At 39.8% G+C, this 27,573-nt stretch overlaps 3 protein-coding genes across 9 annotated transcripts in view; 2 read left to right on the plus strand and 1 right to left on the minus strand.

Annotated features, from left to right (window-relative positions):
- Window positions 1-1,513: 1,513 nt before the first annotated feature.
- Window positions 1,514-12,184, plus strand: TMEM237 (transmembrane protein 237). Its single transcript, XM_072341855.1, has 11 exons — window positions 1,514-1,589; window positions 2,251-2,307; window positions 3,348-3,461; window positions 3,716-3,830; window positions 4,500-4,660; window positions 5,302-5,425; window positions 6,395-6,586; window positions 7,432-7,505; window positions 8,004-8,097; window positions 9,016-9,137; window positions 10,074-12,184. Exons 7-11 carry the CDS (start codon window positions 6,516-6,518, stop codon window positions 10,139-10,141), a joined length of 429 nt encoding a protein of 142 aa, XP_072197956.1. The 5' UTR covers window positions 1,514-1,589; window positions 2,251-2,307; window positions 3,348-3,461; window positions 3,716-3,830; window positions 4,500-4,660; window positions 5,302-5,425; window positions 6,395-6,515; the 3' UTR covers window positions 10,142-12,184.
- A 653-nt stretch (window positions 12,185-12,837) lies between these two features.
- The window catches only part of TRAK2 (trafficking kinesin protein 2), a 39,943-nt gene continuing 25,207 nt past the window's right edge, over window positions 12,838-27,573 (plus strand). Inside the window, exons 1-3 of one of the 4 annotated variants that reach the window (XM_072341348.1) lie at window positions 12,838-12,892; window positions 23,059-23,148; window positions 25,017-25,128. The gene's annotated coding sequence lies outside the window, so the exon portion shown is untranslated. Of the gene's footprint in view, window positions 12,893-20,702; window positions 20,846-23,058; window positions 23,149-25,016; window positions 25,129-25,639; window positions 25,774-27,573 lie in introns of those variants that run through there. The other 3 variants (XM_072341350.1, XM_072341347.1, XM_072341346.1) reach the window with 3 other exon arrangements.
- Window positions 14,108-25,633, minus strand: STRADB (STE20 related adaptor beta). 4 transcript variants are annotated; one of them, XM_072341352.1, is made up of 13 exons: window positions 25,499-25,633; window positions 24,659-24,754; window positions 23,459-23,515; window positions 23,056-23,136; window positions 22,544-22,643; window positions 21,261-21,382; window positions 20,717-20,825; window positions 20,045-20,168; window positions 19,418-19,589; window positions 18,905-19,009; window positions 18,436-18,665; window positions 17,787-17,829; window positions 14,108-17,347 (listed from the first exon to the last, which is right to left on the minus strand). In XM_072341352.1, the coding sequence occupies exons 3-13, from the start codon at window positions 23,468-23,470 to the stop codon at window positions 17,195-17,197; spliced, it is 1,251 nt and encodes a 416-aa protein (XP_072197453.1). In that variant the 5' UTR covers window positions 23,471-23,515; window positions 24,659-24,754; window positions 25,499-25,633; the 3' UTR covers window positions 14,108-17,194. The 4 variants fall into 4 exon arrangements, with proteins under 4 accessions (XP_072197453.1, XP_072197452.1, XP_072197454.1 ...); XM_072341351.1 differs by having other exon boundaries at window positions 15,748-17,347; window positions 23,056-23,168; XM_072341353.1 differs by having other exon boundaries at window positions 15,748-17,347; window positions 25,414-25,579.

Below are 27,573 nucleotides of genomic sequence, written 5' to 3' on the forward strand. Positions count from 1 at the left end.
CCAGGCTGCCAGAAGCTTATTTTTAGTTCAGAATTAGCAGAGGTTCAGCGTGAGCGACGTCAGGAGTGGAGAACTGTTCACAGTGCCTCTTCCAGGGAACTGCTTCCAATGATATGGGGAAAAAACAAGTGGTAAGTTGGGGGCCCTTGAGCCTTACTGGTCAGGCAGCCTTTTGTGTTGCTGGTATTCATTCTTGGAATGTGGGAAATGTTTAACGCTGTATTTCTTACATATTGTTATATAATACAAAATCAGCAACTGAACTGCTCTCCTTATCTAGGTGGGAATCATCCAGTGCAAGAATTGCATTTCAGGCTGATAATAGGAGATATGTATTTCTTACTCTTTATGTATTTGGTTATGTATGAGAACCTAGTTTCGGAAGGATAGGTAGCAAAACATAGATAGTGTGAGTCACTATTGCCTCTGGAAGCAGCTGTTCTCTGTAGAGTGGTTTAACAGACCTCAGGATGGTTTTGCACTGGCAGAAGCTGACTTCTGTCTCTCCGTTATGTTTCAGTGCCCTCCTCGTGCCCTCCCCCCAGTGCCAAGGTAAGATCAGTTCATTTTACTGGATTGATTGTGGTTCTCTACTGCTGTGTTTTGAAAGGCAAGGAAATGAAAGAAAATGAGTTTGAGTATCTGCGCAGTCACAGTAGCTTTTTAAACACTTTCTTTTCTTGCTGCTTTGTTGTTCTAGAATCCCTTACAAGAATTATAAAGCATTTAATGTTTTCAGAGGCTGAGAAATTTACTGGTTTACCTCATTTTTAATATTCAGGTAGATTAAACCTTTTAAAGTCTTGGACAAGTATCAGCTTCAGTTTTATTAGCATCTGTTTCAGTTTTACTGATGTTTCTCTTTTCACTTTCTTCTTCCTTAACCCTTTGTTGCTGTTGTTTTTCTACATTCTTTGGTACGTTTATATCACAGATCCTTCAGGGCAGGGATTTTTGAAATCAAGCTGGGTGTTGTCAAATGGAGGCACAGGTGTTTATCATTTTGACATAATATAGAATCATAGAATTGCTCAGGCTGGGATAGACCTTATAGATCATCGAGTCCAACCACATCCAGACAAATCTGGGCTTTTTTCCCCAGCGTTTTAATGAGCAGTGTGGAAGGGGAAGTAATTCTACAGATTTTTATGGCGTGATGTGTCAGAATTCCTTCAAAGTACCTTAGGGCAAATGTGATGTTCATGATTGGCAGCATATAAAGGTAGTGTATTTTTAGTCATGTATATGTTCTAATGTTTCATAACTTCCGTTAGTTTGTTACATGTCAGGCAAGTTTTAATTAGCCAGGTGATTATCGCTTTTAATCTGATCTACAGCTGGCCAATCAAGAAACTGCACAGTCACAGACACAGTGTTGAGTCTGGATGATTGCTTTGTACGCTTAACCCTTTTGTGTACATGTACAGTTGTCAATAAATAGACATGGGAATGGGAATAAGAGGAATAATGAAATAAAGTAGAGAGAATCATTGTTGTGTGTTGATAAAAAACTAACTCTGTTCTTACCTTTGCTCCTTTGGCACTGCTCTTCAACACCTTTTCTCATTAAACGTGAAGTGGAAACCAGGGTGAGTTATTCTGTCATCAGTGAGAATTGTAAACATCTATAGTTCCTTATGGTGTCATTTTATCCTCTCTTGAATTATAGAATCATAGTTGATTCTATGATAGCATAGTATAATAGTATGAGTCTATGATTCATAGCCTGGGTTGAAAAGGACCACAGTGATTGTCTAGTTTCAACCCCCCTGCTATGTGTAGGGTTGCCAACTGCTAGACCAGGCTGCCCGGAAGGACTGAAGGATTGATCCTTACGCTTTTCCTAAATGCTTGCTGATAATTGTTTATATTGCATGGGTATTTGGGCTGCTGTTGTGAGAACTATCCGGTGTTTTTTTTGTTCTGTTTACCAGTTCTGAGTCAAGGCAACTGAAATGTTGTCACTATGCTCTGATGAAGTAGTTTATTCTTCAGAGTATCATTCAGTTTTTCACTTAACATGTGCATATGTATATTTAGCCTCTGTTACACATAAGACATATTAGTTATTTTGCTTTCCTGCTATCTGCTGTACTTTTCCTGCTTCTGAAAATTGGTGAATTGTCACCTGAAGGATGTCCTTGCTTGTAAAAAGAACTCTCTTTCTTAATTGGAATGGTGTGGTTGTTAAAAAAGGGAAGTGGATGTTTCTCCATGCTGTGCACATTGACTTATGTTTCTCTTCTGCAGATGACATTCCACTCAGTCGTCCCAAAAAAAGAAAGCCCAAAGGAAAGACTCCTTTAGGTAAGGTTCCACCAAGACTGAAAGCTCTGTTTGTAATCCTGAGTGATACCTGTGCAGCAGCCAAGCTCCTGACAAATACAACTTCTTCAGTCCAATGCTCTGTTTTGGAATAGTATTCTTCTCAGTTTCTTTGTCAAAACTGATTTTTTGTCAAGTGCTTTCCCCCTCCCCCCCCTCCGCCTCCTCCAGAGTACTGTTCGTCTTTTGTGACTTTATTCCAGCAAGCAGATTGATGGTGCAAAGCATACTTTGACTTTGGCCATTAACTTGCTGGTTGATTTTCCATTTTACCACAGTAAAACAGTGTAAAAGGTGGAGAAGCCTGTTGCTTCAAGTGAAGACAAAAGTAGATTTTGTTGTTACTGATAAAAACTGCAGCACTTGAAAGCACTATAAAAAGGCTTGTTCTCCTGTATGAAAAGATACCAATTGATGCTAGAATGTTTGATAAGATTTCATGTTGACCCGCCATGGAAAGGTAGTTCCTCCAGAGCGGAGCGGTTTTTCTCTCAGATTGGAGTAATCTTTCTTCAGAATTGTTTTCTTTATCGGTCCCTCCTAGATTCTTGTGCTGTTTGTTCAGCAGTTAATTTAAATTTCCCTTTGATGTTACACCATTTTTGCCTTAACGCACTTATCTGTCTGTCTGAATCAACTTCTCACTGTTAATTTTTCTGTCCCTTGCGTCATTGTCTTTGCACGTAGAAAGGAAAAATACAGAGCTATTATTTCTTCCTGTATTACATTCCATTCTGTCAGTCCGCTGTTGTACACCTGAATGGGAATTGTGCTACTTCCTGGATACCTGCATTCCTCCCAGACGTGAAATTGTTATGGTGAAATGAAGACTGTGCCTTTTCATCTTGTGTATTCTTATTACCACATGTGCTTCCCATCTCTTACATATTCTAGCCAGTATATTTTCACCTCAGCTGGGCAAAGGCAAATATTCTGCACTATATAACACATAGCAGCATTTTCTTTCCTTTTTCTCAGCGGCTTTGAGTTGAAATTGCTGGAGCTTCTCTTCTGGTTTTCAGATGACATTGTCCAAGCAACTGTTCGTCGGCAGTCTGAAAGCAGCGAGCCCCTGACTCCCGAACCTCAGGATGTCCCTCCTCAGCGGAAACGCAAGAAGAAGAAAGTGCCTCCTGGTATGTGGACAAGGGTAGGCTGCAAAGAGGGCTGTATAAAACTTGGGGACAAAATTATGACTGGCCAATTTGGGTTTTGGTTTAAAGTGTTCCAAACTGAGTGCTCTCGTAACAGGTGGAATTACTCTGTGGGTGAATGATAGCTTAGAGTTGCCATTTCTGCCACATTTATGTAATAACTATGTATTTAAGTAATATGTTTCTAATCCCATAAGGGGCATACAGTTTTCATGTGGCTTGTTTTAAATCTCCAGATTCTGAGACCTCCTTCACCCAGCAGAACATTGCATCCTTATTTCAGAATGGAAATGGCGTGGATGTTCCTGAAGCTGAAGAAACAGTGGTCCGCAAACAGAGAAAAAGAACCAAGTGAGAGGAATAGCTCATAGATCAGAATATCTGTGGCAGTAAAAGCAGCTGAATAATATCTTAGTGTCACTTTGCAGAGTCATAGGGTCTTGGAAAACTTCACATTAGCATTTATCTTGCATGGCAAATTGTATGCATACACTCATGTCCGGGGCTAAGATCTCACTTTCTTCACATGTTTGTTTTATGCGTGTCTGAATGCATTTCAATTCAGAGTATGATAGCATGAGCCTACTGTTTCAGTACATAAAAAATTAAAATGCATATCTGTTTTCTTTCTTTTTTCCTGTATTCTTCTTAATTTTCTGAGAAACAGCTGCTTTATTATCCTCCTGCTGCATGGCCTTTTCTTAAAGAGCTGTGCCTTTCCTACCACATGCATCCATTCTCTCGGCCTTGTATTTGGTTTGTACATATTTTCCCTAATTGTTTATCTCTTGGCCTGTACTTCTATCCAACTAAGTGTTTTGACACAAGGAGGTATTTAATTGAAATAAAAGCCCCCAAATCAGGTTTAGTGTTAGTGTTCTAGTGAGAATTATAGTTATAAATGTATAAATGGGGATAATATGCCAGGCAGTAGCTTGGTCTGTTTGTATCAATGAGGTTCAATTTTTAAGTTTTTCTTCTTATTCTTTTTCTGCACCGCTCTATGACTTGTGATAACAGGAAGGCTCGGCCAGCAGAAACGCACAGTTCCAATGAGCTGGAGGTAGAGGAGGATGACATTATTGAAGATGAACACAGAAGGAGCCCAGATCAGCAGCCAGTGTTTGCTGCTCCTACTGGAACTAGCCAGCCTGTCAGCAAGGTGTTTGTTGAAAAAAATCGTAAGTGCATTGTGTGATTTTTTTTTTTTAACCTCTATAAATTCTTGCATTTAGAGAACACACAGTTGTATTTAAAATCCAAGTATGTTGCTATTGGGCAGAATTTAAAATGGAAGTTTGCCAGCAAAAAAGTACTTGAAAAGAAATGTACATTAAAATCTTTCAGCAGTGAATGCTAGGGTTGCAGTGTTGATGATTTGTTGAAATTCTGAGTTCTGTGGGTGAAAAAAACCTGATAGTACAGAACTGAGCTCATGTGACCTAATACTGTCACAACACTGAGAAGTATTTACTGTGTTGCAAGAAACCTTTCATGTGGAAGGTGGGGTTTTTTGTTGGTTTTTTGTTTGTTTGTTCTGTTGGTTTGTTTCTCTCCTTTCTAGTTCATAACACTGAGTACTTATCCAGTTGTGCTGTGCTTTCATAAATCCATAGCCTGATCTGTCAGGGTATACCACGCTGACAGAGGCATCATGATATGAATGGAATCTGGCAGGGCAGAAAAAGGGGCATGAGGGAGAAGAAATCTGATAGAAATTTTGACACCCACAGTCTTTTCTTTGTAGGAAGTTCGAGCATTAATGTAATAATGTTGAGCAAAGTTATTGGTACTCTCTAAAATAAATTTTTCATCCTTTTAGGGCGTTTTCAAGCAGCTGACCGTGCAGAATTGATTAAAACCACTGAAAATATCAGTGTACTTTTGGATGTGAAGTCATCTTGGACCACCAGAGATGTTGCCCTCTCGGTGCACCGAAGTTTCAGGTGATGGATTAATGTTTTGATGTAAATAAGCAGAAATCATTCTGCTGTTGATTTTTTTTTTCTTTCTTACCTTTAAGGTGTTAGTGCCTCTTCTCTACCATTGTGATGTATCTTCATTTGGATACTTCCAGTAGGTGGTGGTTGGGTATGAAAGTGGTGTAAGTGCTTTAGCTTTTTTCTGTTGACAGTAATATCTATTCACAGTCAAGACACCCACTTGAAATACAGCCTCTAAAAAGAACAAGAAGCTGAAGCTAATTAGGAAGGTTGTGTTGCGAAGATTCAGAAGAAACATGAATAGAAAGAGATATGTATGATAACAGAAATACTAGGGACCTACAGAAGAAGCAAAATGAGATTCACCTATCAGCTGTGAGATGAGCAGAGTTAAAATGTCTGAACGCTGTCCTGTAAAAAAGGAAATTGGCACACAGAAGTAAAAAAAATAGTTGTTTTTTTTTTCATTTGTGGTTCTATTGTGATGGAAATACGACGAGTTTTTCATGTCTTTCCTGTATTTTACCTGGAAACCTGTGCTTGACCCTTAGCTTTTTGTTAGCAAGGAAGGCAATTACAGTTTGAAGACGTTCAAGAAAGACTTTAAAGGACAGATAAAAGAGCCTTGCGTTGATGAAAGGGGCAGTGGTCTTGGGGAGCTACAGGTAAAATGGGAGAGCGGACAGAGTGAAAGTGTTTGATTCCTGCAGCGGCAGTAAAGGGTTGTAGCAACAGGATCAGACAGAATACCCACACTTTCCTGGCTGAGTGCTCGGGTCCTGGTGCAGTCTGTCAGGGGAGGAAGCAGAAGTCCAATTGCATAGGTTTTTTAAAACTAGATCAGAAAAAAACACCTGAAAACAATCTATCACAGGCAACAGGACTGAAGGGGTGAATTAGTAAGGCCTTTTCATATGTAGTTCTTCTCTAATTCAAGGCATTAAACTTCTCAGTGTTCTTTTATCCCTTCAGGGTAATCGGACTCTTTACCCATGGCTTTCTTGCTGGCTATGCTGTATGGAACATCGTTGTCATCTACATTTTGGCAGGAAATCAGCTTACCACGGTTTCTAACCTGCTCCAGCAGTATAAGATGTTGGCCTACCCGGCTCAAAGTTTGTTCTATTTGTTGCTGTCTATCAGTACAGTCTCAGCCTTTGATAGGTAAATTGTTGATGACATAATACAGTACTCTTGGTGAATGATTTTGCACATAGCTGGTTGTACAGTTAAAAGATGTGCTTGTATATTCAGGCTTTTGTTACTCATTTCTGTCTATTACCTGCTGCCATGTATCAGTGTTTGGGTACTGATTGTGTAATCAAGAGGTGAACCAAACTGGAGAGCTGTGGTCGAGGGGAGTTGAGAACAGCTGCTGTTTCTGTTATGTTACTTTTCATGTGAATCCCTCATCCAGGTAAGTTTGCAACATAGCTATATAGTTTTCCCAGCTCGGCTGAGTTTCTGCATTGTGGCTCAATGACAGGAACAAATGTAAAGAGGGCAGAATTGCCATAAGCAGAGTGGTTTCACTGAAGTTTATTTTAGTGATGTATTGTTTCCTCGGCAGCATGGTAAGCCAGGGGAGGAGTCTGTTTCGTGGAAGGAATTGTGTCTTTTTTTCAATAAGTGGTGGCAGAGAGGAGTCCTGACTTAATTAAGTCCTGTACCAGTGTGAGCTTTGTAAGTAGTTTTATTAACATTAACTGTGTTGGTGGTGCAGACACTGAAATGAATGGTAAGGATTGGGAGCAGCAGATCTCTCCACACTCTCCCTAACTGCAGTGGGTGAGCTACAAAACTCATGGGACATCAACCATAATTTTAGATGTTCTGGAGCTTGGCGTAATGAGGATCATTATGCTTGTGTATGCAGCATGGTAGTTTATTAAAGCAATGTAACACAGGCAGGAAAATGTATCTTAAAAGTAAAAGCAACAAAACACCGTTAGAAGAACAATGTTGCTATCTTATTGAGCTGTGTTAATGACTCTTGTTTTTCTAATCAGGATTGATTTGGCAAAAGCATCAGTTGCACTGAGGGGTTTTCTTACCCTAGACCCAGCGGCACTGGCTTCATTCTGTAAGTATCCTGAAGTGAATAAGATGTGGTTCAAGAGAGAAAGTAAATGGAAAAAATCCTGCATTCTGTTTTCAGTGGATTTTTCCTCCATGGTTATTACCTACTCTAAAATAAGTGACTTGGGGAGTTGTTGAAAATTGCATTCAAGGATTATGAACGCTTTGTGCATTTTTAAAGTATTTGCAGTAGTAGCAATAGTGATAGTACTGCTGGGATGGCTGTTTCCCCACTTACAAACACAAAACACAAGAGTAGCAAAAACTAGAATGGGATCTCTGAGGTAGATGGTAGATTGCAAAAGGGCAGAAACTTAATTTTGATGGGTCAGAATACCTAGACTTCGAGAAGAACACTGAAAAAGAGAGAATGCAATAAAGATGGCAATATCACTGGAAGTAAAGTGAAATGAAAGAAGATGTAGTGATAATTATCATTTCATGATGGGGCAGCATTTTCTACTTGCTTTATACCTGACACTACTAATTTTATTTCTTCCAGTGTACTTCACTGCTCTTATCTTATCCTTAAGTCAGCAGATGACATGTGACAGAATTAACCTCTACACACCGCCTTCAGAAAATGGCAGCATCTGGTAGGAAACCTAAGAAAGGTCTTTTGTGAACTGTAACATCGCTCACTTGTGAACCTTAGTCAAACTGGTGAATTCTGAAGGTTATATAATGTGCATAAGAAAGTATTAACGAAGAATTCCATTACTTCATGTGCTTTTGTCTGAGCGTGTCTTGAATCTCTAAAACCTCTCAGAAATGAGAACTCATATTTGCTCTCAGTCATGTTGGTCACAAATGTGTCATAACTCAAAGAAGGTCTTGTTGGAACGATGCTGAGAACATCAAGTGTGATAGAAACTTTAAGTATCTCTTTTGCTGCATGCAGTTAGCTATTTTTTCCCTTTTTAGAGCTCTTACAACAGTTTATTGAGATGTTTATTGAAAAACCTGGTTTATAGTAACAAAACCTCAACCTGCTGCTGACAGTAAGAAATGTATCAGTCAACTTAAATCCTAACATGTACCTAAAGCCCCATCTTATCCAGCCTCTGTCTACAAGTCCTTGCACAAGGTTCCAGACAGACTTCACTGACTTGCTGCTCATTTGTCCTGCTGCCCCACAAAGCAGTGATGAAAATAAGATCTACTGATGACTTTCTATGACTTTTTATATATCTTTCACCATAGTAAAACTGAGCAGTACATTTTGGTTTTTATTCTCTGTTTCTTGGCCAGGGAAAGGAATGTAGTGTTGAAATCTCCAAGTGAACATTCTCTGTGAGCTGACAGGGTTTCTTTGCTGAGTTGCTATCTTTGGTATACACTCTCTTTACCAGATCTTTGTAAAGCAAAACCATTATGATGATAGTGATATTTCTACATCTGACTTAGCAAGTTTTTTATTTGTTTTTTTTTTATGATATTCTGCTGAAGTTATTACTGTAAGTATGTGCATACTGGTGTGTACCCTGACTAATTGGCTGATGTGCTTTTCCCAGGACTGCAGGTATGGAGGAAGAAATTATTCAGCCATGGATTGTGGTGAATCTGGTAGTATCTATTCTGGTTGGGGCAAGTTGGATCTTCTTGTCTTATCGACCAGAGCTGGACCACAGTGAAGGTAGGAAATGTTAATTGGCAAAACCTTATTTGTTCAGACTTCTATCTACTGCGGTCTGCATTGGCTGCTCAGGTGTAGTACTGAGAAATGTTATGACTGAGGAACAGATTTGTGTTTGGGAGGCCAAAGAAGGTTAAACGTGCTTCTTCAGATTACTCTAGAATGTTAATTCACAGCTTTCTATATTTCAGCTGCTGCCAGTTTATCCTGCTTAATTCTAATAACTCAATTAGCTTAAAACACATAACTAGTTGGCAGCTTTTACTATTACTGAAAGTAAAACTTACAGTAGATATCTAAATTGTAATTACAAGTCATTTTTTAAGTAGTAAAAGGCTTATTCAAGGAAGACAGAGGTATGATGTAGCCCAGGCTTTGATGAGATTTCAGATATTTACAGATGTCAACTAAAATTACATAATATGCTTCAGCAATTTCAAGAGAAAAAATATGTTAGGATTTATCCCAAGTAGTAAAGAAATGTTAATGGAATGGCAAAACAAAAAGAAGTGTGTGATTTCAAACTTGAGTGGAGAAAATTACAGTGCTGCACGTACAGATTGTGTTATTTTGCCACCCTGACCAATTGTTGGCAGACAGCAAATGATCAGGTCTCTAAAAGGAAATCTTCAGTCTTGGCTCTGACACTTTCAAAACTGGAACAATCCATCAGTCTACTTTCAAATACAAATTCAAGTGTCCAGGCTGAAGCCTACTTCTTATAAGCAGCTGCTAATGTCAGTGCTAGTTGTGTTAACCTAGGGGGACAACTATAGTTTTACTAAAGACAGTGGTGGGTCTTGAATTGCTGAATACAAGGGCTACGAAGAAAAGCAGGAGGCTTGGGGAAATTCCAGAGATCTTTTCTGGTATAATGAATCAATATTCAAGTGAAACTTGCTCAATAAAACCAGTATTCTTTTCTCTTTCTTTCAGAACTGATGTTTCATACTGAAATTGAGGAATTTCCCCAGGGAGTTATCATACCCAGGGTCCAGCCGTAGTGCGGAACGTGCACCTTGTAGCTGTAACTGATGACTCAACACTTCTGTATTTTAACCATGTATTATAATTTTCATAAAGCAAAAAAAAAAAAAAAAAAAAAAAGTATTTTTATATTGTATATATTTCATGGGTCTTTTATGTATGCTAATTTTTAATTTTTCAAATGTGTCTGAAATCTTTTATATGTCTTCTCTTTGTTTTGTAAAGTAGGTTATCTTTAGTACATAAAGTCAGTGTTTACTTTTGTAAACATTGCTACCTACACAGCCAGAGGAAGTGGGTGAATGCTGAAGATCTGCTGTTCAGTGCTTGTTTGACAGCAGTGCGATATTGTCATCATTAATCTGTGTTTTGTTACTGATGCTGATAGCAGTTGAGGTATATCCTTTTTCTAAGATATTCCATAAAGATGAAAACAAATCCTAGGAAGAAAGCAGTTCAAGTAAATAAATGCAGACGTCCTGCAGTCTCCTTAGCAGACATGGGCAAGAGCTAGTCTGAAATCCATTTCTCATGCAGGTATCACACAAGACTAGTTTTATGTTTTATTTAATATGTACTGAGTTTTGCAGTATTTTATTTAATATATCTGAAGGTGGTTTTAAAAGGAGTGCAGTGTCAAAGTTTCCTGGAGGTTACTGTGTTTTATAAAAGTGATGGTGAGTTTAGCCAGATGAAAGAGTGAAAGGGAGATGTTAAAGAGCTAGTAAGTTTCTATACTGCTGCCTAAGTTGGTTTAAAACAAGAATGGGAACATGAATAACTAGGGCAGCTTCTGCCTTGTCAAGAACTTGAGTTCTAGTGTGCTTATTTAGCAAATTTAAGTAATTCTAGAAAGTAAGTAATTACATCATTCTAGAGAGGGGGGAAAAAAGAGTTCTATTGGACTTTTCTGTAGGTGCTGGTTCTATTTTAGGGCATCCACTTGGTTGTGGGAAGGAACTGTTTAACTTTTTAGTTGGTTGTTATGATGTGTATGTGTTCTTGTAAAACTGTGGAGCTCGATTACAGCTGGTGCTGAGGTGTACATTATAACAAAGAGATTCAGGATGCTACTCCCCATCAGTGTTACATCGGAGGTCCTTGTGATTTGCTGTAGGAGATGGGAGATGAAGCCACGACTTAGTGTTCCCACATAGGTTTCCACACAGGAATTTCCTTGCAAAGCAGGAAATGCACATCACGGTTTCTTTGAGTGTTGTGTGTTTGATTTACAGAATTGCTGAGCTCCTGAAGATGAGATTGTTAGTGGATTTTATTTGCCATTTCATGCTTCTGTCATCTTGGCATGTGATAAAAAGTATAACTTTTCTTGTAAGGTACAGAGGTTAAACACAACAGTGCAAAGGCATCTAGTCAATATAAACATGAAGGACATCACTGCTTGATTTCATTTCTGAAATTATTCCTAGGAACTGGCCTTCTAAGTATCCCACAAATGAAGCAATGCCAGCCAGGAACCAGATTTGCTCTCATTGTGAAAATAGTTGGTTTTGATGGTTGAGCAGTGATGAAGTTTTTTGACTTAATGGAATTAGTAGTTCAAGCCATACTTGCCTTCCTAGTTTGTACCTTTTTTTGAGCACCTAATAACTAAACCTAAATGAATGAAAGAGGTCTGAGGATTGCCATTCAGAATCACAGATAAACAATTCCATGGCTTATTACCTCTTTTACAAGGTAGTTTTCATTCCATTAAGCCTCACAATGGAATTTAACTGCTTTTTGTATGTGTGTGTGTAGATCCTTGGAAAATTTTAGAACATCTTAAAGTTTACAGAATAAATGTGTAATTGCAGAACATGCAGTATATGTAGAAGCCTTAATTGAAATGTCCTTGTGCATTTTCATTACGATGTTTTTCGATACAATATTTTGTGTCCAAGAAAAAATCGCAGAGAAGTTAGTGCCAATTTTTTAAGTATCTGAAACAGGTGAGGAAGTGGTCTGAATGAATATTAGCTTGTTACTACTTTGTACTGTTTCCAATTGTTTAGTTTGTTTAAAATAAAACAGTCTATCTTTGTTTTTTCCTCAATGCTAACCTTATGTTACTGTATACAAGCTCTGAGCAGATGCTATGGGCAAACACTGCTTTCTGTAGTCTGTTTCCATTACTGGTGTAAGTAATGGCTGTCTTTCCACCAGCAGGCTCCTGCCACTGTCCTGGCCTTCTGCAGTCAGAAATAGCTCTGTAAAAGCCCAAGAACCAGCGAGTAGGCTCACTGGTCTATGCTTTCTGAGATCTGGATTGCATCAGGAGCATTCCAGCTGCTTAGACTGGACTTAAGGAAGAAGTGTTTTATAACGATAATGGCACAGGTAGCACAGCTGCCCCGTCCCTGGAGACACTCAAGGTCAGACTGCACGGGGCTCCAAGCACTTCATCTAGCGTAGTGTCCCTGTTCACTGCAGGGGGGTTGGACCACATGGCGTTTAAGGGCCCATCCCAGCTCTGTGATTCTGTGAAGAAGTGCAGCCCGCCCCCTTTGCAGCTCAGTTCCGTGGGACGCCCGACGGGACTCAGAGGCCTGGCCCCGCGGCCCGCCATCATACCCCTTCCCGCCAGAAGGGGGCGCCCGGCGCGCGCCTAACGGCGCCGGTGCAACTACACTGCCGCCATTTTGGCTCCGCCTGAGGGAGGCGGTGCGGCCACTTAAGTACCGCCTTTCATTCCTTGTCCGGGCAATCGGCGCTGGAGTCTCTCGACAGGAAGGGGCCGAGCCAAAGGAAACTTGTGGGCTTCTGAGGTATGGGCGGTGTCGCGGAAGGGGGGGAGCCAGGGAGACGAGCGTGTTGGGCCCGGGTGGGTTTGGCTTTAGAAGTGTGCCTGCAAGCGGTTACGGAAAAGCACGGGAAGGTGTGGCGATGGGTTGGTCTGAGGAAGCGCTGAAAAAGCTTACAAAGGTTCACATTGCAAAGTTGTTCAGAAACGAAGTTGATGCAAGCAGTGTATTCATGAAATCCGTCACTAGAGACCAGAGCCAGATGGCTGATGGATGTGGAGGCATGGCTGCCCAGGGCAGGGCAAGATCATAACCAGCAGAAACCAGACATAAAGCACATTTCAGCCAGAACTTCTCATATGCTCTTGTAGGGAGAGTTTTGGAAACGGTCTAAAGCCACTTTTACATGATTTCCTTCAAGACAATCATAAAATCCAGCTAAACAAGGTAATAAAATGAAAGTCTGCATTAAGCAAAAGCATGCAAAACTTTAGAGAAAAGTAAACCAAACACAATTGCAGCTAATTCGTATTATTTGCATTTTTCAGAAACTTCGTGGGGCTTTTTGATAACTAGCCTGTTTAAGTAACTGATCTGTGGAATAGAATCAGGTTCTTGCTTTGGGGAGTCATGGAGGTTCCATAGGAACGAGTTTAAACCTGGTATTTATTCCTTCATCAAATCTCAAGTTTCTGGACGTATTTAATTATTTTAATTACCAAAAGTTATTCTGCTACCTGTTAGTAGACCAACTCAATTTTCAGTGCTTTTTCTTCCAAACCTGGTACACTGTTGCACCAAATAATTTGATTTCACAGTATGGTTTATACCCTTGCTCTTCGGATGTCAACCTCACAGGCTGTGCTGTGCAGGATCTCTGAATTTTAGTATTTCTTCCTCAGCCATACAGGATAGGGAAGATCATCATCAGGAAAAGTCATTACAGCTAGCTTAGGTGTTTTAGCAGTTTATTAGAGAACTTAATGTACCTTAGCTAAGCTACATACTAGCATTAAAGATAGGGCATGTATGTCACCTACTTTGGTTACCTCTCTTGTCTGAGACAATCAGAACAGTCTTTCTTAAACATTTTTTGCGTGATTGCACGGGCTAAAAATTGCTTACAGCATTTTTGAGTAGAAAAAGAGGGTAGGGAGAAGGGAGATGTAAGGTAAAACAAGGTGATGTTTTTTAATGCTTGCTTTTGTAAATTGATATCAATTGGAAGAAACAGTCATGTCTCCAATGGATATTTATTGAAGTACTTCATATAGAAAAAACATCAAGTTTGTTGTGACTGTATCACATTTTTATCCTATGTTCATTCATTCAGACATTCACAAACTTCTGCATCTGTCATCAGACCGAGACAGTAGGAAACACAATAGCATGGATATATTCAGGATGATGTTACGTAACACAGGTTTTCTTTTGTGACAAGTTTTAAATTACATTACATAGCGTTAAATGCTAAAAAGGAGAAAGATGGCAGCAAAAACCAAACAACAAACAAACAAAAAACCCCACCACCTTGTGTTCTATTGCTACAAATGTCAAACTTGCAGAAGTAATGCATCTATTAATTTCTGTTCCAGAGGGCAGGAGAACGTTTTGCAAATGTATGACAATGTTTACAATGTCCCACACAGAGCTCCAACACAAGATTCTCTGAAAATTTTAAGTCTGACTTCAGCACTAGTCCATGTGCTAATAACACATAATTGGTGTGAGTAAGGGTTAATACATGCATGTTCTGACAAATTAGAGCTTTGTTGTGCTTAGAAGTGTGTCAGCTTGGAATAGGAAGTCCATTAACCTGCATTTTAACAATGCAGATCACATATGTCAGATTTTGAGAACACAAATTGTGTGCAAAAACCTCTTCATAGCTCTGCATCTAATTTTCAGTAGAATGTACTTCAGTTTCTGAGAACTTGATTTTTCAATGCCAGGCAGTTGAAACTTCTTCAGCACTATGATGGTTACATGTTTTCTGTGTTAACTGATGCACATTTCTGTGCTAACACATTTTACATTATTCCTTAGAAGAAAGTATCGCAGCTGGTGAATGAGCAGAACTGCAACAAATCTCTCTGTAAACTTAATCCAGAGACCAGCATCAAATCCTTCTGGTTACTTTAGTCATCTCTAGACGTCACAGTGCCTCTTAATTGCTTTTGTTTGAAAACATCTTTGAAAATTCAGTCATTCTAACCATGAGGTTTCATGAGCTTTTTGAGAAAATGGGACGTGGTTTGATAATTTGTCACTGCATGAACTGGCCCAGTGTTTGGAAAAAAAGCAATTTTGTTTTTTCTACAGAAAGAGCTAGCTAGCAGCATAGTAACTCTGTGGGAATATTTGGCTGTTTAAGTTAGTCTCTGCTTTACTTCACTTTGTTATTAGTATTCAGGTTCATTTTTACACAGTGCCATTATTTCCAGTAGAGCTTTGCAAACACTAGTAAACACTTGCAAACACTTTAAGCTGCCTGAAAGGTTTGGCACCATGCTTTCTTAAAAACAAAGAAACAACAGTGAACTAATGTTGATTCAGACATCTCTAATGTGCAGTTTCAGACCTATTTCCACTTATTTGACTTTATTTGACATGTTACTTTAAAATACTTGTAGGTGCTACATAGTTTAAAACAATCAAGATTTGCAGTGGGTAGGGGTCGAGAACATTATGGGGTTTGTGTGAGACTGATGTCTTCTCTGACAAGCCCACAAGCTAATATCTGTATGATTAACAAGAGTAACTGAGTAGTTTAGACAACTGTTTTCTTAACTAATGACTGATGTTTCTGAAATGTTTCTTGCAGTAACAAGAAGCTGTTAGTATGATTGAATTGTGGTGAAAACAGGAGTACAAGAATTACAGAAATACATGGAGGCAGACAGGGCAAGTTTATTGAGAGGCTCTTAAGCTTAGTTTTACCTATTTCGTTTTGAACTATGATTTCCCTTCACAGCATAATGAGTAGCGTCAAGTATTTTGTTAACACTTCAGTGTGATTATTTAGAATCGGTTGTACCTTCCAGTCATTTGGCATTCAAGGCTTTGAAGAGAAGCTGCTTGCAAAGCAGTAGCACTTGCAGGGCTGGTTGCTGGTGGAATTTCTGCGTGTTGAAAAACTGAAATGTATCCATTTGCTATCTATACATTTTCACTACTGTCAGAACATATATCAGCAAGTAGGAGTGGCTCGGGACACAGCTTTTTCTAGAACATAATGAGGTTGCAGTTTTAATTTTTTTTATTTAAGAAAAAATGCCGCTTGAGTTGCTCAGTGTAGTGTGTGAGATGAGAAGTTGGTGATTTTGTGGGCATAAGAGCAGTTTTGATCAGGGAAGAGACAACTGCTCGGATTCTTGTGACTTTGTGCTCTGGCTGAATCAAATCATGGGAATCCAACTGCAGAAGATGTTTGCAAGCAGCAACACTGGTGAAGCTTAATGTGATTTGTAACTTTTAAGGAAACAATATTAGATTCAGATAATACTTGGTGGGGGACGGGTACACAGTATAAACAAAAACATATACAGTGACTTCAGATCATTTAACGGCTCTTCAAAATTAACCCATAGGTGTTATAACTTAAGACTTGCTTTACATTGTAAGAGGTTCTCGAATTGCTTGCTAAGATGATGCAACAGTAAGTGGAGATGCAAAAGCACAAATCTGTACTAAGAACACAGAAAAATGCAAGAGCATTTTCAACTGGCTTCTTTGGTCAACATGCAGCATTGAAACTGCAGGAAAGACTTGATGGATAGCTAATTCAGGGCAAACACTAACAGCATGTCAACTGGACAACACACCATTTGGGAGGCAGGAATGAGAAATGTTTGTATAAGAAACTCATTTCTGCAGTTTCAAATTTAGGCTTGAAAATGGAAGATTCCTCCTCACTAAGATAATGTAGGCAACAGTGAAAGATAAATAGAATAGTGGAGAAAAACTGTAGACAAAAGACAAAGCCTAAATTCAGAAAGGCACTTGGACTGCAGTAATATGAGCTAAAAAGTGCAGTAAAAAGTAAAAATACAGCAGGAACCCTCACATTTGTTATGAAATATTTCAAAAGAGGGAGATAAGAATTCAGTTGTTCCTACATGCAGTTTTGCTTGTGATCTGAAAAATGAGGCATTCTGTATTTCCTGATACAAATGTATGATGAAGTTAATGAAACATAGTCACTTTAACTGCATTTTCAAGTATACCGCATCTAACTGTATGTTAACCATACAAACTAAAGCAGCAAGTAGAAATCACATTTTCCTTCTTTGAAACACAGGAGAGGTATGATTGTTTGGTATCTGCTTAGAATTCCCAGTCTGTATCGTGCTGAGTTGCAGCAATATATCCAAGTTCAGCCCCAGCTGCTGCTGAGGGCAGTGCCAAGAACTCTGATCTGTTGTTTTGAACAGGGGGTGGTAAGAGGGAAAGTAGCGAGTTCTGTGTTTGTTCTTTTACCTGTGGAAAAGAAAAGTTAATCAAAAGAGGGCTTCAAAAAAGATTGCACAACATTGTGCCTGACTTAATTAAAAACATATAAAAGTCATAGAGCCATCTTCTTGCGTGTTACAGTATTGAAAAGATTTAGCTTTCCTCTCTCTACAGAAAATTGAATTCATCTTTCAGGACTTATTGCATTAGCTATGGAATTCTTCTCCTTGAAATCCCAAATATTCACCAATTTTCTCATAAGTTAAGCTGACCTAAGTTAAACCAGCATTACCAAAGGGAAAATAGATTATTCTAATTATGTGTCCTTTTATAAAAGTTGTCTGAAGTAGATGAGCTGTTACATGATGGTTTTTGCTTCCAGCTGACCTAAATATTTTGTAATCCAACTTTAGTACTTTGATTGTTTCTGTAGCTGTGTCATTTGATAAAAATTTAGTGAACTCACCTGTTTGAAGAACGTATGAGAAAGCAAGCTGCTTGCTGATGGCCTGCATCATAAAATGAACAATACAATTATATTTTGCAAAGTTAAATCACTGCTCTTGGGAAAGGGGCTAGTCTGACAAAACAGCTTAAGCTGTGTTGTTATTAATGCATGTGATCAAACATGATTCATGAGAAAGGCAGCAAAGAATTCCTACTTTCTGTGTCACAGTTTGTAATGATGGCACTACTAAAGAGATGAGTTTACTTTGAAACTTTATTTTTTATTGTTTTACTTTTTTGCTTAACAAGGGATTTTATGTCTCATTCAGAAAAGGCATCATACTGAAAGTATATACTTAACTTTGCCTTTTTTTTTTCTTGGACAAAGTGCATGTTTAAAATTAATTTTACTTGTCTAACTGCAATCCAAGATAGATTCATACAGTAAATAATTCAGGCCTAGAGGGAGTCAAACAAAACTTTAAAAGCATGGTCTCTTTGTTCTTGAAGAACTGTCTTATTTGACAAGACCAAAGGTAAGTGTAAGGTTCTGTGTAGTAATTCTGGTCTGAAATTCTGATTGTAACTAATTAACTGTATCCTAAACTATGGGCTTGACTTAATCTAAGACTAAAATGACACAAAATTAGTTTTCACCAGAGCATTACCTTTTCTCAGGGTCCTGTTGCAAGCAAAGTTCTACCAAGTTGTAGAATGCAGGGGAAAATGTTTTGGAAACAGGATTTTGTAGTCTTTCACTCGTCATTGTGCGTGTCATACTCTCGCTAATTCCAGAATCAACACCTGATTGGGAATTCTTCATTCTGGATTCCCCATGGGGGAAGGCATTTATATCCCAAGGATAGTATGTGGGACCTTTCAGCTTCTGCAGCAGCATCTAATAGAAAGGAAGAGCACATCTACAAGCAGTGTGCCACCCACAGACCATTCAGGCTATGCTGTGAATCTACAAGAAAGGATTATTTACTTTACCAAGAACCACGCATGTTTGAAATAACTAAAAGCGGACACCATTTCATCAGTAAAAGCACTGGTTTATCTCAGTAATGCTTTATTTAAAAAAAGAAAAAAATATCTTGGTGTCCTTTGAAGTAGAAATGGAGTTTAGCATCATACCTGAGTGCGAGGCATATCTTGAAATGGAACATGTCCATTGGCTAATTCACATGCTGTTATTCCTACGCTGTAGATATCAGACTTCATATTATACCCAGACAAATCCTGTGGGAGAAATAAAACTTTACTGGACCACAGAAGCCATTGATGAGTGCAAACAGAAACACAAATACCAGTGTCAAGACACAGTTCTAAAATTCTGTAATCTACACAGGATTGAGGCAACTAACAAACTGAAACAGGCTTTTTTCCGGAAATGTGATATTGCACTGAAGACAGGATCTGCTCTAGTTTACAGGAAGACAATCAGGCAGAGACTGAATTGTCAGCACCACCACAGCTTTAAAACCTATTCTCTTTAGGGAAACTGCAAATTCAGTTCATCTGGGTTTTTTTGTTGTTTTGTTTTTAAGCTGCAGTTCAACAGCTTCTATTGCACTTCTACAAACAGATATAAGTCAAGTACTTCCTGTTAACTTGGAATAATAAGAATGAGGTGTATTTTACACTGACCTGTCTCAGTAGTTCAGGGCTCAGCCAAGGAAGCACAGATGTACTAAACTGAGGGAAGTCATACACCACCTTTGACTTTTGTCCATTGTTAACTAAACTGTAGAGGTTGTTTAAGCCAGACAGAGAAACCAGTCCATCCCCCGAAATCAGAATGTGGCTGGCTTTAATATTCCTGTAGCAAAAAGTGGTAAATTTTAGTTAGACAAATTTCTCAAAGCACTATTAAAGTACAAATATGAAAATCTTTCATTAATTTCTATTGAGGGGTTTACACACAGTTCTGTTTAGCAGATTGTTTTCATGGGTGGTCTTCACTTAGCATGAGCTGTCTATTTAATACACCCTGAGAGATGGTTGGCAAGAAAAACTGGCTACCAGACATCAAAGAAGGATTTTTCCATCCCTGCAAAGAGGGTAAAGTAAGGAAGAATTTAGCTATCCTGCTGTATTATTCAAAAACAAACAAAAACCTGCTTCTGCACTGTATCTGCATCTGCCATAAGGAATATATAGAAAAAGGAAAGGAGACAAGAGTTGAACAGAATATACGTTTTGAAGTGAAACTTAATTTCTAATAAAATAGATGCTGTAATTTGATTCTTGCCTATGGCATTGACATTGTTTTACCTGTGAATGTAGCCATTCTGGTGCATGTAATTTAACCCTCTGATTGCACCAAACAGAATGTTTCCTATCAAAGCTTCACTCATTCCTTCAGGAAAGTAAGTCTTCAGCAGGTGTCTAGCAGAACCTGGGAGCAGGGGGAAAAAATATCCTAAGCCAAACAAGCTACCTTAAACTTGTTTTCTATGCCTCTTTCATTGTATACGTTTGTCAAAAGAGGTATTCTCACCTTTATATTGACCATGGTGCATCAGGAGCACTTACATGGATGCAACTGAAGCATCCATCAATCACAAGGATTGCACTTATGTCATGCTTGCTAACTGAAAGCCTATGCCAAACCTGCACTGAAACCGACAAGTTTTCTATTGTGTAAGGTCAAATGCATCTCTCCCTTATTACTCCATACTTTGTGGGCATTAGGACGAAGTGAAATTTAATGCATATCAAATGTCAATCTTTTCTGGGGAGGAAGATGATATACAGAAGACTTATCTAAACAAGTTGTTTGTCAAAGTGTGTCTGTTGGGGTTTTTTTCTTTCTTTTCCCCCCTGCCACCTCCTTCTCTATGAGACAGGAGATTCTTAAAGAAAAAAAGTAACACTTGTCAACTGCATAGCCTACATTTCATCAGTCCTTTTCCTTATTCCAAAATTGCAGTTACCAGTTCTTACCATAGGCCATGAATGGAGAAATGACCCAAAGCCAACTACCAGCTGTAAACACTGTCCAAAGCGTCATTATGTTGGGATGCTGGAAAAAGTGGGACAAAACCACCTCATTCTGTGGAATTAAATGAAAATGTATGTATTAATCACAAAGCAACTGCCTTACTAAGAGCATTAATTGTGTCAGTAGAAAAAAAATGTCCAGTGTATTTATACTAAATTGCATGTGATGTGCAGAGCTGCAATAGATATCCAAATAGCTTGTAAGTGATTGCATTTTTCTGAAGTCTAGTTTGTTTAGTCGTAAGTTATGCTGCTAAATGCAGAGCACAGAATGTGTTTCAAAGGAAGAGTTGTAAAGTTCCGTGAGTATTCCTAAAACACTTGTCAACAGTTTCTTTAGAAAGCAATCTTTCAAATTCATACTTGCTTTTTCTATTCCTTCGATGAGAAAATTTGAATTCAATCACCCAGTAAAAGCATGAAGGCTACCCTAGTTTACTAAACCCTTACGTGCTCAAAAGTGGCTTTGGAAGTACTGCTGCTTTACCTGTAAGGCTTTCAGATGCTCTTCTGAGCAGCTTTCTAGGTCTGTGATCCTTACGGCAACTTGCATGCCTGTAGGGGTATGCCGTGCAAGGTAGATTGAAGTTAAGTTGTTGAATCTCCTTCCTGAAACCAGAAGTCGATACTTGAATATTGGAAAATGTAGGAAGTCGCCATATAACTTTCTTTATAGTTAGAGAACTTTGCAGTTCTGAAATTGCAGTGGATAACAGCATGGTCTTGTCTTTAAGCACACCAACAACTTAAGTAGTTGGGGTGAAATATATCCACAAATTACTTAGAGCTTGGTTCTGCTATTTTTAGAGTAACAAAGGACATTTAAACATTTGTCAGCGTCAGTAATGTATCTACGTTAACAGCCCCTTGAGCACAAACATTAGAATAAACAGGAGAGATGTGAACCTGCTAGGAAGCGTCCAGAGGAGGGCCACAAAAATGGTCCAAGAGATGGAACACCTCCTCTGCAAGGACAGGCCAAGAGAGCTGCAGTTCTGCCTGGAGAATAGAAAGCTCCAGGGAGACTCAATAGCAGCCTTTCAATATCTAAGGGAGGGCTACAGGAAGGAAAGAAGGGGACAGACTCTTTAGCAGGTCTACTGTGATAGGAAAAGGGGAAATGGTTTCAAACTTAAAAGGGGAGATTTTGATTGGACATAAGGAAGAAGGGTTTTGTTTGTTTGTTTGTTTTTTGTTTGTTTTTTTAAATCAGGAGCAATGAGGCAGTGGCACAGGTTGCCCAGAGAGGTGGTGGATGCTCTGTCCTTGGACACATTCAAGGTCAGGTTGGATGGGGCTCTGAGCAACCTGATATAGGTATAGGTGTCCCTGATCATTGCAGTGAAGATGGACTGGGTGACCTTTAAATGTCCCTTCCAAATCAAACAACTCTATGATTCAAAGCTTGCACAATGAAATTCAGTGTAGCCATCATTAAGACAATCAAATCAAGTGGCCAAATGACAGGTTATAATGTTACTTAATGTTGTATTTATTGTTCGCATGCCACAGATTTTAGGCAAATTATGTCCAAGTGCACAAACATCAAAAGTTCAGATAACTGTTAATTTGTCTTATATTTTAAAGCACACGCTAACTGAAACAAGATGATCTGTATTTTTCTCAAGAATAGAGGATAGTAGAGACAAGAATAGTTTTAGTCAGCCAAGAATACATTTTCCAAACTTAATATTTGCTGCAGTTAGCAATAGCTACAGGGAGAATGCGTCTGCAAGAACCAGAAATATTTTTAAGGCACTGTTGTGTTACCTATTTCCACCTGGAGTTCATAGTGAGAGACATCAGAAGAGCAAAATATCATTTCATTCCCTCCTTTAGATGGGGGAATCCAGGCTAGCTCAGAATCAGCCTAACAGTGGAGAAAAACAGAGTTCTTATTAAGAATTACTGTGTGCATATTTGTTTAAAGTTAATACGTTAATAGCATTAACTGGAATGCCATGATTAAGTACTGAAGTCAGAATATTCAAGCTGGTGCTTCTGCCAGTACACTGAGACTAACTTAAATAAGCTACTGGGTCTTTTGTTTTGTTTTTAAACTAGTAGAAGATTATGGGTAATATTTAGTCAACTGCCGTCATCTTCTGAAGTGCAAACCCCAAAATACTCTTGTTATTTTTCCTCTTAGAATCTTATTAAGTGCTTGCTAATTAATGTTTGTTTGTTTGTTTTGTTTTCCCCACATGTGCAACTTTGTATTGAACTTTGCAAGTTAATGCTTTTTTAATGTGGTTGTTTTTGGTTTTTTTTTCTTTACTTACCAGGGATTCATGGCTGCTGCTCTGAGATTGCTTTTCTGGTTGGATTGACTCAACTGGTGTACGTAGAATACAGGAACAGTCCTTGAGAAACAAGTGAGTTGTTACTGGTCTTGCTGTAATTTATTAAACAAGGCAGTGGGAAAAAAACATGAGTAACCCTAACAAGCAGTAATGCAGAAAGATTTCAGCTACACGTCAGACATGCAGGAGGTTAAAAAACAGCATAGAGCATATAGTAGGCTGGGAACTAAACAGTCTTCCATCAAATTCAATACAAGGAAGTTTCGACAACTCAGAACTGTGGAAATCCCCCTAAACAAAAAATGTCACCAGAACTGTTTCACTTTAAGGTATCACTGGTTAACAAGGTACAACTATCAAGGATTCCCAAATATTAACTTACCAAACACGACATGGAACCGCTTTAGATGAGGTGAAAAGTCATATACACCCATTGATCCTAGAACAATCAAAGTAGCAGTGTAAGATTGTACATGAACCCATGACAAAAGTAAGTATTTTAATAACTCAGAACATCGACACATTACTCTTAGTTATGTCATGCACTGGAACTTCTACAGTGCTGGGAAGGCCTGCTTTTCTATTAAGCCTTTAAGCAGCCTATGGATGACAAATTCCATAACCAAGTACATGCCACGTACATTCCAACTTAAAGATTTCCTTTTTAATTCATGGTTTTAGAGATTTTATTACTGTTTCTGAACAAACAATTTAATTGTAAGTCAACTGCATAAGTGCAGAACATAAAACAGAATTGGATTTGTGCATCATTAGCAGTTCATAAGAAAGAAAAAAAACAAAACAAAACAAAACTTATTTTAAAGAAGCACAGCTGTGTGCAGCTGAACTAGCTCACAAACCCCAGCCAGAAGCTACTGCACTTTACATTTCACAACTGAAAGAATAAATACTATTGTAGGGAACCTGAATAAGAAAAAGAGGGGAAACAACTGATCTTTTCCAAATCACTGGTCACAGAATCAGCACTCAAACTCCCTCACAGATCAGAACCACTGCAAGTCTTCCAGCAGACTTCTTTCTGCCTAACATGTTGGAAGCTTACACAGTGAGGACAAAGAGAGATGGTCATGTCTAATAATCAATAATAATAAGGTTATGACTAAAATGCAGCTTCTAGCATAATGTGGGACTACCTCACTTCAAGCTACCTGATCATCCACAGGGAAGTCTTCTACTGTGTTGAATTAATCCTACTTGACAGCTGACAGAAAATCAGCCATGGGGGTTGTTCTATGTTTGTGTGTAATTACTGCTTGAAAGTTAACTTCAGAAGGTGAACTACTACATCCAAACTCAATAGTTTTGTAAATTAAGGACCTAAACTTGATTATATCCTTCATTAAAATTATGTATGCTCTTTAATCCAGGCATCACTGGAAAGTGAGCAACCAGCCACCTCCTGCCAAATATCTAAGCTACCAGTAATCCTTACTATTCTTATCCTAAACAAAACGCTTGAAGACATGCTACAATTCCTTTGAAATTATCCAAAATCTCCATGAAAAATGGAGAGATCCTTAATAGATATTTGGCTCCGTTAGGCGGTCAGGGCTTGACTTACCCACTTCACGGAAGAGGTCTGTGGCAGGGTAGGAAAAAAATGCAGATACCTCAAGACATGGCCACTTCTATAACAGCTACAGTATCCTTGTTATACCTGGAAAAGAAACATTGTTTCATTTTGTATACAAAATTAGTTACTCTGTTGCTTGGGACACTAAGCCACAAAAGCTAAGGTGACTTTGTCTTAGTCGCTCGGGCGTGCTGAAGTAAAATCGTTGGAGAGCTTGTTTGGAGCTGTGCAGGAGTACCACCAGACAGCAGCATTTAATTCTTTAAATTCCACTGTTTAACATTGTGTCCATTTTCATTATAGCTTTGGGTCAAGTACCTAACCTAAGCCTTTCTTTCTACTGCAGATTGTGACAGCGGTGCACAGCCGAGCTGACCATCATCGCAACCCAGATAAAGCTTTGGATGCAAGTTCTATCGATTTCCAGAAAGACGTGAGCTGTAGAGGCCTAAAGGAAGGTACCACCGGTGTTATTGCTGTTCTGCTGACGCGGGGCTGTAGCTCTTACTTGAGGGTTTGAGTGGCTGAAGAGGTTCGAGTTAGGTGATCTCTGACAGGTACCGACTCGGAGTCCTTGACAAAAGGAGCGGTACGCGAGAAAGCGCCCCCAGCCTCCCTTAGCTCAGCTCCCTCCAGCTCGTACCTTTCCTCGGCAGCGCCCACTCGCCCCCACCTCCCTCAGCCCCACGGCGGCCGGGACAGCGCTTCCCCGCTCCCGGCCCGCCAGGCTCCCCGACACCCACTCTTGGAGGCACGGCCGGTTCGGAGCCCCTCGGTCCCCAGTGCTGCCGGGAAGCCCCACGGGGGTGAGGAAGTGCACGCTCGTACCCGCCGCCGCCGCCGCGAGCCCGGAACCCCGCGGAGCTGCGAGGGTTGGCGGGGCCTCAGCAACGAGCGGCCCGTTGCGCCGCGGTGCCGGCCCCTGGCGGCGGGTGGCCCAGCCGCGCCGCGCGGCGTGCCGGGGCCTGTAGTTCCCCGACGGCCGAGCGGAAGTCATCGCCGCGCTTCCTCGGTCTCCGGCTGATTGTAGGGCGGACGGCTGCCTGTCAGCCCTGGGCGCAGGGCGGTGGCGGCGGGGAGGCGGAGCGCTGGAGGGAGCTCGGGTAAGACGTTGCTCGGCGCCGATTTGGGGGTGGCTGTGCCGCTTTGGGGGCGCTCTGTGAGTTCTCAGTGCAAGCTGCTGAGGTGCAGTGGGTGCGTGTTGTGGCCGTGGAGCACGAGAGCTGACAGGGGCATGGCCGGGCCCCGGCTGTGGGCCTGTGGCTGCGGGTGGGCTGCACTACACTGTGCTGCGCTGTTCCGTGCTGTTCCGATCCGAGCGGGAGGCAAGCGGCAGCCCTCGTCTGTTCTTACAGTGAGATTGGCAAAGACCTTTTTCGGGCGGTAACGTAGATATATATACGATGCCAAGCTCTATGCTTTCAGGATGTACGTATCATTGGCGTCCAGAATGTACGTATCTGGCTGGTTGGATGTCAATCCTTTGCTGCGGCGATGGCAGTGACCGCAGGCGGTGCGTGGCGTGACCTTCAGCGTGCCGCCAAGTTCGTTCCGTGGTAACAGTGCTTTTACCCACATGGGCTCCGCATGGGGGGGTTAGGGGTGGCGGCGGCTGTGTCACTGCTCACAGAAGGCAAAGCTTGGCGAAATATCAGTTGTGTCTCCGGTTCTGTATGGACTTCAGGGCAAGGTGACTGGCTTCCATCAGCGTTTTAATTATAGCGTTGCATTCTGAGCTTCTGAGTAAAATGCAGTAATAGCTTTTTTCCTGTTGGCCACCCAGTGAAAAAATGCTGCATGGAGCTGCACCCCTGTATTATTGTTCTTACTGTTGTTGTTATTGAAAGTAATCTTCAACTGTGAGCTGTTGAAAACATTCCTTTTTTGTTATGTTTCAGAGTTATTGTCGTCTGGCAATGAGAACGTGGCTAAAATACATCAGACACTATGAAATAATTCTTAAAACAGTGTGAATTTTAGGTTACCTTTCATGTACTTTCTGTTTTAAAAGTATTTATTTTGTTAGCATTTATTGGGACTTTTATCTTCGCTGTAACAATAGGCACGCACTAAAGCCTGCAGCTGATTGTATTTCATTTCTTATGCTTGTTGGCTAAGAATACTATGTAGAAAATATTGAAATTAATTTGTTGTCTTTACGTGCATTTCCACCACTTGTCTTAACGTACCTATGATGGACAAATGACAAAGGAGAGTAGTAGAATAAATGCATGGAAAGCTAGATCTCATTAATTCCAAGGCTCATGGGCATGTTGTTCTTTTTTCCACCGCTTCCAGTTCCCACCCACATGTGATACAACCAGACTAGATGTGCAGACAGAGTCAGTGTGATACCTCAGATGTACGAAGGCATTTGGCAGTCTGTACTGATAGAGCCAGGCTATATGGATTTATTTGGAGGAAGGTTGGTAAGGAGGAATTGAGGGAACAAAAAGGAAATGTGCATCCGACAACTAGTATGTAATGCTTTTCAACCAGGCTAAATAAGCTCAATATTTGTTTCTGCTCCTCTACTTTCTGTCTGCGTTGCCTGTGCTTTCAATCTCTATTTTCTTGCAGTTGGTATAAATACATTTCAGGGCAATTAAGTAGGCTGTTTACCTCATTCTTGTATTGAAGGCATACATTTTTAAGATTTTTTCTTGTAATATTTCTATTATCTTGTAATATTTCTAACAATGAAAGTAACTTGAAAAAAACAATTATGAATACCTGAAACTTAAGAGCTCTCTAGTGATGGTGTCCTCTATTAGATCTGTATCAGTTCATCAAATTTCTGTAATGAGGATTTGAAACTGTAATTTAAGAAGCAGAATGCTGGAAAGTCTGGATGTTGTGTTGTTAGTTTGCATCTGCCTGTTGAAAAGCAATGTTTCAGGAAG

Source organism: Excalfactoria chinensis, chromosome 7 (genome assembly GCF_039878825.1).
Source record: "Excalfactoria chinensis isolate bCotChi1 chromosome 7, bCotChi1.hap2, whole genome shotgun sequence".
Classification (NCBI taxonomy): Eukaryota; Metazoa; Chordata; class Aves; order Galliformes; family Phasianidae; genus Excalfactoria; species Excalfactoria chinensis.

Coding starts and splice junctions, on each gene's coding strand:
- TMEM237 (XM_072341855.1), top strand. CDS start 6,516: ATGTTGGCCTACCCGGCTCAAAGTTTGTTCTATTTGTTGCTGTCTATC. Junction 7,506..8,003: donor AGCGGCACTGGCTTCATTCT/GTAAGTATCCTG, acceptor TATTTCTTCCAG/TGTACTTCACTGCTCTTATC. Junction 8,098..9,015: donor TCAGAAAATGGCAGCATCTG/GTAGGAAACCTA, acceptor TGCTTTTCCCAG/GACTGCAGGTATGGAGGAAG.
- STRADB (XM_072341351.1), bottom strand. CDS start 23,510: ATGGGTGTATATGACTTTTCACCTCATCTAAAGCGGTTCCATGTCGTG. Junction 21,383..22,543: donor TGAACTCCAGGTGGAAATAG/GTAACACAACAG, acceptor TTCTGGTTTCAG/GAAGGAGATTCAACAACTTA. Junction 17,830..18,435: donor CAACAGGACCCTGAGAAAAG/GTAATGCTCTGG, acceptor TTTATGATGCAG/GCCATCAGCAAGCAGCTTGC.